We start from the raw sequence: 12,217 nt of genomic DNA, 5'->3' as shown, positions 1-12,217 counted from the left end.
GTCATTGCTCTTTGAATTGAATATGTGGTAGTTGTGTCCTACTAGAGGCCCGGTGCACAAATTCGTGCATGGGTGAGGTCCCTCTGCCTGGCCGGCGATCGGGGGGCCAATCGGGGCTCTCTCGCCCAGTCACAGTTGGGGCGGATCTGGGCTGGCCAGCCAGGGAGGGACTGCGGGAGAGCTCCAGGGCAGTCGACTGAATGGTGACCCATTGGTCGGACACTTAGCATATTACACTTTTATTATATAGGATTATATATAGGATATATGTGCACACACATACACATACTAGGAACTTCTATAGTATTTTGTTCTTATAAAGTGAGCCCCTGTTCTTTTATCAGTTTGACATTCGATGTAGTATGGTTATCTTCATGTTTCAGATGAGACGAGGAAGAGTAACCTGTCAAATGTCACCCACTAAGTGAGCAGCAGAGCAGGAGTACCACTTAGCTTCCATCCCTATTTGCTGCTACTTCTGTGAACTAGTCTCTTAATTAAAAACTGAATCTCTTTTCTTTTTTAAAAATGTATTTTTATTGATTTCAGAGAGGAGAGGAGACTGAGAGAAAGATAGAAACATCAATGATGAGAGAGAATCATGGATTGGCTGCCTCCTGCACACCCCTCATTGGGGATTGAGCCCACAAACCAGGCATGTGCCCTTGACCGGAATCGAACCCGGGACCCTTCAGTCCACAGGCCGTCGCTCTATCCACTGAGCCAAATCAGCTATGGCTGAGCCTCTTCTTATGAATGGTTTCTGTTTTGTAATTTGAGAAATATGATGTGGCCGAGCCAAATCGGCTAGGGCTGAGCCTCTTTTGTTATGAATGATTTCTGTTTTGTAATTTGAGAAATATGATGTGGCCCTGTTAATGCATTTTTAAAATGCCCAGCTGTTCATTGTGCAATAAGGATCTGGATCTCGGGGAGGTTAAATTACTTGCCCAAAGTCACATACACATAATTAGCAAAAAGCCCAAATCCGAATTAGAATCTAGGCTACCTGACCTGGAAGCCAGTGCTCCTTTTACTAACATAGGGAGTTCGTTATTGCTGTTGCCCGAATGGCTGTCATGGTACAGCAGCTTTCCCCTCCCCCTGTTTACTCCAGCACCACTTGACACATTTACTCAGATGCTCGGATCTGTTTATTCTGCCCTTTGGTGCCCAGAGCCTGGGTATAACCCCACCCAATTGTCCCTTTTGTTTAGGTTGCAAATCCAAGTCCTGCTAAGGTGTTGATGACTAGTAGGGATAGTTCATTACCACTTCAGGGATGTTGGTATTTTAACAGCTCTCCTCCAGATACTTGAAACAGTAGAGTGGTGTAGTGGTTACAAACTGCGGCTCTGGGTCTGAATCTCTTTATGTCTCTGACAAAGAGGGTTAATACTACTTACCTTGGTGGTTAAGAGATTTAACTCAACAGAAGACAAACCTTGGCTGTGGAGAGGAGGTGGTGAAAAGTGCCTACTACAGAGGGGACCCATCTGAAGAGTCAGTGAATTACTATTTGTAGAGCCCTTGAACATACCTTCAACAACATCCAAAAAGGTGGCTTTCCATTGGTGGAATTTCAACTTCCATGCAGGATGTTCTTTGTCCTGCTCTTGAAATCTGATCTTAGAAATGTTACCTCGTCCTCTTCCTTGCCAAGGTGGCTGTCCTTTGTCATCCACATGTATAGGACTTAAGGAGCATGTGACATAGTTATTAAAGTATTTTTCTCCAGATCTTTTTGTTTCTTTTTTTTTCCCTTTCAGATATTTTCATACATTTGTAGTAACCCTAAGTTCTCTCCCGGGTATTTGCTGAATTGTCCATTTTGAGTAGCTCCAAGAAGGGGTGTACAAATGGGGTACCATTTACTCCAGTGTAAAGATTGAATTCTTCTATAAATAATTAGAATTAGACCCATGCTTTGATAATGGGTGGTTGTCATCTTGGCTCCAGTTCTGGCACTGGTTGCTAGAGGGACCCACCAAAAAAAAAAAAAAAAAAAAAAAAAAAGGAAATCCCCAAACTACCCTGTGAGACAGGACCACTATTACCCTGTATGAGGAAACTGAGGCACAGAGAAGAAAAGTAACTTGCTCAAGGTCACATTTTCTGTAAGTGATGGGGTCAGCATTATGTTCTTGTTTGGCAGGATGCTGGTGACATTTGGGGGGTATGAAATGTATTGGGGGGCTTGTGATTCTTTAGCTAGCTCTCACTGCTATTTTTCCCCTTAGGGTCCGAAAGATTTTAAACCTACGTGTGTTTGAGGATGAGAGTGGAAAGCACTGGTCGAAGAGTGTGATGGACAAACAGTACGAGGTGCTCTGTGTCAGCCAGTTCACCCTCCAGTGTGTCCTCAAGGGCAACAAGCCCGACTTCCACCTGGCAATGCCCTCGGAGCAGGCAGAGAGCTTCTATAACAGCTTCCTGGAGCAGCTGCGCAAGACGTACCGGCCGGAGCTCATCAAAGGTAGGCAGGAGGGGCCCGGGGACACTTTGGAACAGGGGCAAAGAGAATCTGCAACGGCAATCTTTCCTTTGTCACTGACTTAAAACAACATGATGGCTGCTGCCACCGCTTGTTGCTATTCATGTCCTCTGAATGCCCCCGATACCGTTTACCCTTCTTCATTCTTTTAGTCACATTTGAAAATGCTTAGCAGCCCAGAAGTGTGTTTGATGTAGTGGTGTTTTATTTTGGTCACTTACTCTACCTGACAGAAATACAGTGCAAGCTACAAATGTGAGCCACATGTCATTTAAAATTTCATATTTAAAAAAGTAAAAAGAAACAAGTGAAATTAATTTTAAAACTGTATTTTATTTAGCTATTACTATGTCTAAAATATTATGATTTCACCATGTAATTAATATAAAAAGTTAAAATGAGATAACATATATACTTTGTGTACTCAAGTCTTCTAAATCTGGTGTGTAGTTTATACTTACAGCACATCTCAATTTGGACCAGCCACATTTCAAGTGCCCAAAAGCGGTGAGAGTCCAATGGCTGGAATATTGGACATAAAGGTTTAGGTTTTTGCCTACCTGCTTATTGTCAGGAATGCTAACCTCATTTGACTAACCAAGATTTAGTCTAGAAAATGGCTTGGTGGAATAGTGGTGCTGGTTTGTGGGAGAATTATGAATGTTTTTTTAAAAAATATATTTTTATGATTTCAGAGAGGAAGGGAGAAGGAGAGAGAAATAGAAACATCAACGATGAAAGAGAATCATTGATTGGCTGCCCTCCTGCACGCCCCCTACTGGGGATTCAGCCCACAACCCGGGCATGTGCCCTGGACTGGAATCCAACTTGGATCCCTTCAGTCCACAGGCTGACGCTTTATCCACTGAGCCAAACTGACTAGGGTGAATTATGAATCTTTTTAAGAAGGCCATTCATTTCTAGTCTGTTTTCATGGGGTTAAATTGCATTTAAGATCATCATGTTTTGCCTTTTTTTTTAAAAAAATAAATTCTTTATTGTTTAAAGTATTACATATGTCTCCTTTTCCCCCATTGACCTCTCCCTGGCTGTTCCCACTCCCCAGCATATGCCCTCAACCCACTACTGTTTGTGTCCATGGGTTATGCTTATATGCATGCATACAAGTACTTTGGTTGATTTCTTACCCCCGCCCCTGCCTTCCCTCTGAGGTTGGATGGTCTGCCATGCTTCTGTGTCTCTGGATCTATTTTTGTTAATCAGTTTATGTTGTTCATTATATTCCACAAATGAGTGAGATCGTGTGGTATTTATCTTTCTCCAACTGGCTTATTTCGCTTAGCATAATGCTCTCCAGGTCCATCCATGCTGTTGCAAATGATGAGTTCCTTCTTCTTCTTCTTCTTTTTTTTTACAGCAGCATAGTATTCCATTATGTAGATGTACCACAGGTTTTTAATCCATTCATCTGCTTTTGGGCACTTAGGCTGTTTCCAAATCTTAGCTATTGTAAATCATGCTGCTATGAACATAGAGGTGCATATATCCTTTCTAATTGGTGTTTCTGATTTCTGGGTCAAATGGGAGTTCCATTTTTAATTTTTTGAGGAAACTCCATACTGTTTCCCACAGTGGCTGCACCAGTCTGCATTCCCACCAGCAGTGCATGAGGGTTCCTTTTTCTCCGCACCCTCGCCAGCACTTGTCGTTTGTTATGTTTTGCCTTTTTTTCTTCAGTTGGTTATTAGAAAAGCATGTTTAGCCTTTTTTGGTAATGTACCTCAATAAGAGACCTTTCGAAGTAGATTGTTTCTTTTGCTGCCATCATATCCTTTTGTAGACATCTAGTAGTTGTTAATAGTTAACTCTGTAGTATTTCCTATACTTTAACTTTCTCTGGATTAAACAAATCTAGATTCCTTCTTTATTTGATCTATTTTTAAAAATATATTTTTTATTGAGAGGAAGGGAGAAGGAGGGAGAGATAGAAACATCAATGATGACAGAGAATCATTGATCAGCGGCATCCTGCACACCCGACACTGGGGATCGAGCCCACAACTTGGGCATGTGCCCTGACTGGGAATCGAACCATGATTCCAGGTTCATAGGATGATGCTCAACCACTGAGCCACACCAGCTGGGCTATTCGATCTATTTTCAACTGTAAGTAATAAAAGTTGTTACCTGATTTTGAAGCTCTGTAGCAAAGCTCCACATTGAAGTTTGCCAGCTCATCAGACTTGCTCATGTTTAGAAGAGTGATATTCCTACCCCCTTTGGAATTTCCTTTTATTTTAATTCTCCTTTTACTTGTGTAAAGTGTCCACTTGCCCTAAGGACAAATGGATTCTATATGATCAGCACACTTCTGCCTTAAATCAAATTCCAGTCTTTACCTGGGTCCTGGTAGGACAGAATATACTTGCCTTTTCTGGAAATATCCAAGTTCAGAACTCTATTCACAAGTTTAGTCATGGATACCTTCAGTCTCTTTTTCCCACCCTGTGTCCACTGAGATCCTCTGACATGGCTTTGCTGCAAATTGTTTCGTCCCAGAATTAGGAGTTAAGGCAGATCCTCTGAATAATTATTTTTCTTTGCTGAGCCAAGGATTAAATGCCACTAGCATTGTCTTCTCTGCTTGATGTGTGTAGAATCTTCCCATGTCTGAGTAATGTCAGATGTATTTTAGAATGCACTGCAGGCTCTTGAAAGGGTGAGCACCAGCAACAGCATAAAAGCATAAGTGAAGGCACTTTAAATGGGAGAACATTGATGATTGTAAGGAATGATGCAGTGAAAACAAAATAGCATTCATCTAAGTCCTTAAAGTAGAGTGTTGTGTGCATTATTGGGTGCTTTGTGTTCCTAAAAATGCCTTTTATTGCTTGAAATGATGTGTATTTTATCCAGGTAGTTATATGAAATGCCTGAAACAATGTACTGTAGACAATATAATTTTATAGTGGATCAGAATTTAAGCTCATGGGATGTGATACATCTGATTATTTTGATAAAAAGTCGACATGCATTATACAAATAATTTTAATTACAATTTATTTCAAAACGCTTTAGACTTTCAGAAGCACTACAGTGATTTCAACTTGCTCTTTCAGCTTTTTATCTCTTTTATGGTCTTCAGTGGAACACAATGTGTAGAGCAGTGGTCACCAACCGGTGGTCCGCGGATCACTGGTGGTCCGTGAGGTCTGAAAGGTTGGCGGCCGCTGGTGTAGAGCATGTTTTATTTATTGTTATTTATTTATTTTAAAATACATTTTTATTGATTTCAGAGAGGGAGAGAGAGAGAAACATTAGTGATGAGAGAATCATTGATTGGCTGCCTCCTGCATGCCCCCTACTGGGGATCGAGCCCACAACCTGGGCATCTGCCCTTGACCAGAATCGAACCCGGGACACCAAGTCCACAGGCTGATGCTCTATCCACTGAGTCAAACCAGCTAGGGCTTGCTGTCTTTTGGTTGAATATGAGATTTTGGCTTCCATCTGCAACATGGAAAGTTCTCTGTTAGTTGAAGGGATTTTGGGATACAAATAAACTGCTGAATATTTTTTCTTTTTAAAAGAGATTTCTTAAAATTGATTTTAAAAGATAGAGGAAGGGAGAGGAGAGAGAGAAACATTGATGTGAGAGTGAAACATCAATTGGCTGCCTCCTGCACGCCACTCTCCAGGGATTGATCCTGCAACTCAGACATGTGCCCTAACCGGGAATAAAACCACCAAACTTTTGGTGCGTGGGATGATGCCCAACCAACTGAGCCATACCTGCCAGGACCTTTTTTTTTTTTTTAATTTTATTTTTCAATTACAGTTTGCATTCAAAGGTATTTTGTATTAGTTTCAGGTGTACAACACAACAGGTAGACATATAGATTACAAAGTGTTCCCTCCGATAATTCAAGTGCCTACCTGGCACCATAGATAGTTACCACAATATTGTTGGCTATATTCCCTATGCTTTTCCTTATATGCTTATACCTATTTTGCAACTACCAGTTAGTTCTTAATCCCATCACCTTTTCTCACTCTGCCCCCTAGCAACCTTCCCCTCTGGCATCCATTAGTCTGTTCTGTGTATCCACTGTCAGCTTATATTTTGTTTGCTCTTTAACTTTGCTTTTTAGATTCTACATATAAGTGATATCATATGGTAGTTTTCTTTCACTGTCTGGCTTATTTTACTTAGCATAATACCTCCTAGGTCCATTTGTGCTTTTGCAAGTGGTAAGATTTCATTTATTTATTTATTTTAGATTTCACTATTTTTAAAGGCTGAGTAGTATTCCATTGTATATATATACACCACTGCTTTTTTTATCCACTCATCTATTGATCTATTGATTCAAGTTGCTTCCATGTCTTGGCTCTTGGTTTAATTAGATTGAACATTTATTTTACTTCCTTTCTCTGGAATGAATGAAACTATTTTAACTTATGTTTAATGTATTTCTCTTATTTGTTGTTGAGGATTGAATAGAGGGAAGATTGTTCTCTGCTTTATTCCTTCTCTCTCTTTGTTCATTGCTCCATCCAGTGCCCATGTGCTTTCAGGCATTTCCCAGGCTAGGTGCAGCTCTTCTGCACAGACCCAATCATAGCTCATGTGCTGGACAGGGAAGTCCCTGATTTTGGTTTCCAGTCTGCTTGCTGATGTGATCTCAAGTAATTTCCCTGAGTTTGGTGTGGAATGGGAACCCTAGAATGGGAACCCTAGAAGGCAAGCTTATTTATGGTTTGGTCCTCATATATTTTAAAAATTATTATTATTGTTGAAAAGCATGCCAAAGTACATCTGTTAGGGGCTTATTGTGTGCCAGGCCCTGTGAAAGAGTAAACATTCTCTATTCTTATCTAATTACATCCTCACAGAACCCTTCAGGGAGGCACTCGGATTACCCCTCATTCTGCAGATGAGGAAACTGAGGTGCAGAAGGTCACTCAGCATACAAGTGGCAGAGCCTGGGATGGCCCCAGCAGCCATCTCTAGGGTCTGAGCTTCGCTGACAGCTTTGCTTCACTGTAAAAGTCACATTCTCTTTACTTGTTGGCCTTTCCTTATCCTTCTGAATTCAGCACTCTTTTGGAACTTTTATGTCTTCTCTGCTGTGTTCAGGGAAATCAGTCGGCAGGTTTTTGGACCTCAAGTAGGTCTAGTAAGAGGGGAGCAGTATAGCCTGAGGCCTGGGGTCCTTTATCTCAGAACAGGGATGTTAACCTAGAATTTTAGTCCTTTTTCTATTGGGGGAGATATTATTGCTTCTACTCATAATTGTGTCTCCTGTATAATAAGACACTGTTTATCTGTCGGCCCTTGTACTAGGCTCTGGGTATATAGTGTTGAGCAGGAGAGATGCTGTCTCTACTGTAAAGCTCACAGTCTAGTGGGGAAGAGAGAGAGTGAGCAAACACAGTTGCTATAGCAAGAAACATGTTCCTGAAGAGCTCACATTCTGCAAAACCACCACTAAAACTATCAGGCTCATGGGCAAACCCCTAAAGAACTGTGGTTGGGCCAAAAGGAAGAAGGCACTTGTTTTTCACTTTCATAAAATACTAGAGGCCTGGTGCACGAAATTCGTGCACTGGAGAGGGGTGTCCCTCAGCCCAGCCTGCACCCTCTCCAATCTGGGACCCCTCGGGGGATGTCTGACTGCCAGTTTAGGCCCAATCCCTGTGACCATCTTGTGACGACATGGGGCATCTCCTCTTTGTGTACTGGACCTGTGCTCTCAGCCTGGTTAATAGACCCTGTGGCTACTAGACAGATACCTACAGTTCTGTAATCACCACCACAATCAAGGCACAGAACAACTCCAACATCCCCCCTACACTTGCTGCCTTTTGTAGTCATCTTTTCCCTCCTCTCCAGCCCCTGGAAACTACTGATCTGTTTTCTGTGTCTATAAAGTACTGCACACTTTTGGATCAAGGGTAGAGCTGGGATTTTCAGGGTGGCCAGTCACCCTCCTGAAGGATAAACTGCAGATTCTCTTGAGTGCCCATCCACCAGCATTTTTATACAGGTGACAATGGGTTAAAAATGAACATCCAAGGCACATGCAGTTTGAAGGGAGGAACCCCATATCTTTCTAGAGAAGGAGGACACTCATCTAGGTCACTTAGGCAGTCAGGAGCAGAACAGATTAGGGGTGTGTGTGAGCCAGTCCCCGATGGAGCAGGGAGCATTGTGTCCATGTGGGGAGTCTACAGAGTAACTGGGGGGCCTGTGCTGGACCACAGAGTTAAGGGGTCAGAATTGGGATGGAACTGAAGTGAGGTGGGGTCCCAGCTGCTTACTGCAAAAGTAGCTGAAGCTTCTGAAATGGGTAGAATGCTTCTGAGTATAAGAAACAGCCCCATCCAGACGTCTTAAATAATAGAGGGCTTACTGCTGTATGACTGAAACATGCAGAGGTGCGGGGAGTTCAGATTCAGCTGGAGCTGGAGATTCCTCTGTCACTGTTTCCTCGGGATTCCCTGAGCCCTGCTTTCCCCTGCAGGGATCAGCTTTGTCCTCAGGCTGGCCTTCCTCAGGATGGCAACTGTGGTTACTCTCTTCACAATTCACCATCTCCGTAAAGAGAACAAGCCTTTGTCTCTGCATTCTAAGCAGAGGTCCTTAAGGTCACTTGATAGCCTGGGTCACATGTCCATCCTTGAACGTATGCAGGATGGACTGCCTGGCTCAGCCGAGGTCATGTGCTTCATGGCGTGTGGAGTCAGCCTCCTGGGACCACCTGGAGCCACAGTGGGGGTCTGGGTCTGTTGGGGAGGAGGACGGGGTAAATGCATTCTGGGAGGGCTACTGGAAAGTTCCACTCTGTGACCTTTACTTGCTTTATTGGTGGGCTGCCGGAAGGTGGGCAAAGACAGTAGACAGTCCTGGGTACTGTGTCTTCCTGGGACGGAGGTGGGGAAGGGACCGTCCTAGATGTGTGTGTAATTAATGAGGGTGTTACTTTTCAGCAGAGACAAATGGCATACTTACCCTGAGAGGCACACTGGGGCCTATTCTGCCCCAATTAGCCTTGACTTAGTACTTTAAACCAAACCGGCCCACTACATCCCCATGACCAGGAACCTCAGCGCCCTTTGCCTGTTTGGATGCAGATTGTTGGGAATCTCCTGCTTTTGTGTCTGCCCTTGCACCCCTCCCCACTCTAGTCTGGTTCTGCCAGCCCCCAACCCTTTGGCTTTGTTAGGGCATCTCCTCTTTGTGAGAACTTGCCTCCCTTGCCTTGTGCTCTGGTTATTTATTGCTATGTAACACACTACCCCAGAACTTAGTGGCTTAAAAATAACTCTAGTGTCTTCCTCACAATTTTGTGGGTCAGGAAACTAGGAAGGGCTTGTCTCTGATCCATGTGGTGTTGGCTGCGCTGGAGGATCTGCTTCTAGGTTGGCGCCTGTGTATCTTATTCCTCCTCTCTCCTCCTTATCTTATCCTCTAGGGCCTCAGGGTAGTGGGATCTCTAACATGGTGAATGGCTTCTTCCAGAGTGAGCATTCCAAGAGCGGGTGTTCCAAGAGACCAGAGAAGGAAGTGCAAGCCCTGGGCTGGGCCTGGAAAGTAGAGCAGCATCTCTCCTACCACAGGCTATTGGGCAGAGCAGTCTCGCAGCCCTCCCAGATTCAAAGGGAGGGATGTAGAGCCACCTTGAGATGAAAGAAAGTCAAAGAGTGTGGGGCCATCTTTAATCCTCTACAGCTCATAACTTGGTGCTGTCAAGGATTGTTCTCATTCTCTGGCTCTTCTTCAAATAATTGCTCCAGGGGGGAAATAATCTAGCGTACAAAGTCATCAGTTTTTCCCCTCTACTGCAGAATGAGCCAGAGGTTGAGGGTGCTTTATTGGACCCCCAGACTGACTGAGTGGGTCCACGAAACTGTTCAGATGTGGGCCTTTGCAGCCCCCGAGGAATCTTCATTCTTCAGGAAAATGCTAAAAATGCTGTGTTCAGTGGGAGGCCTTAAACACTCTCAAATTTGATTGGAGAGCATGCATTGCTTTTATAGCTATAAACAATATTATACCAAAATGGAATAGTTAAAAGGAAGGGTTTCTGCTCTCAAGCTGCTTGTTCCAGCCCTGAGCTATTTGTAGTGCGCCCAGGAAGCATTCACCTGTAGGCTTTGTTCAGCAAATCAGAAGCTGTCATGGGATTAAAAAGCGCTGCCTGCTATTCTCTGTGGGTTCTGATCTATCATGAGCTTAAGAAATGTGCAAAGACATTTAAGGAGCGCAGCAGCTTTGTGATTGTTCAGCTCTGTTCACTTTGTGGGGTGTCCATTATGTCCATGTCCCCTACAGGTTCATAATGCAGAGAGAAGGCGCCAGAAGGGGGGAGACAACACCTAGTGTTTGCTTCATGGTTAGTGTTAATTTTTTGTGGATTTGTTTAATTTTCTACTCTTTTCACTACTTAAAACGTTTTAGCAGCGTGAGTGAGCTTTCCGTGGAAGCCTGTTTTATATGCTTTGGCAAGGGCTGTGGTTAATGTAAATTTAGGAAATCACAATGTGGGATCACATCTGCATTGCTGATAGATGGCAAGGCTGGCTGACTGCGGCACACGCTGATGTTGTCGTGCACAAGTTTGATGCACATATGTGACTGATTTGGTGAAATCAACGAATATTTTCTGTCCTTTTAGTCTCTTCAGTAATTTGCTTATCAACTTCCTTTTCTATTTCTGCATATGTGTTTTTGGTCTTTCACTTAAACTACGTTATCTCTGTGGCTACAATTTATACCTTCCCTCTGCCTAAATGGCAAACTATATTTTTGTTTTTAAATTCCAGCTTTTCATGATTTCTATAGTTGATTTTTCAAGATAAACCGAATTTTACCAGTTCTCCTTTCCCACCTAAGTAGGTGTCTATGGTCACTTTATTTATTTATTTATTTTTCCAATTTTTTTTTATTAAGGTATTATATGTGTACATATCTTACCATTGCCCCTATGGTCACTTTAGAAACAGTGTAAGTTTATTTGCTATTGGTTCACTTGTGCGTGGACTGGACCCTCAGGCTGGCTCACGGTGAGGCTCAACCCCTAACACAGTGTGCAGGCTTCTGTGCTTCTCACAGGAAGCAGAACTCACCCCAGCAGGGTTTGGAGCCTGCCACTATCTCCCTGTGGATATACTGCTTGTGAAGTTTTTTGATAGTGCTCTGTTGTTTTCTGATGGTGGCCACTGGGTTTATTTGGGCCCCTTCAGGGGGTTGCTGGTGCAGGCCAATGTCAGATGCTGCTTTTGACTGGCTCTCTGAACCCTGTTTGGATCTATCAGCAATCCACAGCTTGTGGCTCCCTCTGCTGGAGCTGTGTGTGTTTGGAAAGGACCAAGCTGCACACCAATATCTGTTTCTCCTAGCCCCGGGTAGGAAGCGGATCAGACAAACTCAAAGCACCCAGAGTTCCACCTCTGCTTGCAGGCTGATTATTAGTCTCAGTCACTTAATGAGCCTCTGGCTGTAGACCTCTGCAGGGCAAAAACACCACAGGGTGGGGTGAGAGGGTTTCCAATGGGCAGGGCGATCCCCCCTTCCCCCCAACCCAGTGCTGCCTGGATGGTAAACATCTGCGTGAGGAAGATGGCCTCTGCAGTATGGGGGAATGTCTCAGCACAGGGATCTAGGCTTCTCTCCTCTCAGCTCTCTCCCCAGAGCCACCAACCTCAGATTCTCCTCACACAGCTCTCATCCACTCTGCCTCCCTCTGCCAGAGCCCA

The 12,217-nt window shown here is 43.7% G+C and overlaps 1 protein-coding gene across 1 annotated transcript in view; it reads left to right on the top strand.

Moving 5' to 3' along the window:
- The window catches only part of DTD1 (D-aminoacyl-tRNA deacylase 1), a 162,381-nt gene that overhangs the window by 6,696 nt on the left and 143,468 nt on the right, over positions 1-12,217 (top strand). The window contains exon 3 of the mRNA XM_079784756.1: positions 2,241-2,476. Coding sequence (XP_079640882.1) covers positions 2,241-2,476 — 236 coding nt within the window. The remainder of the gene's footprint in view (positions 1-2,240; positions 2,477-12,217) is intronic.

Source organism: Cnephaeus nilssonii (genome assembly GCF_951640355.1).
Source record: "Cnephaeus nilssonii genome assembly, chromosome: 11".
Taxonomy (NCBI): Eukaryota; Metazoa; Chordata; class Mammalia; order Chiroptera; family Vespertilionidae; genus Cnephaeus; species Cnephaeus nilssonii.
The sequence above is the reverse complement of the archived record's forward strand: the minus strand, read 5'-3'. Positions and strand labels throughout refer to the sequence as shown.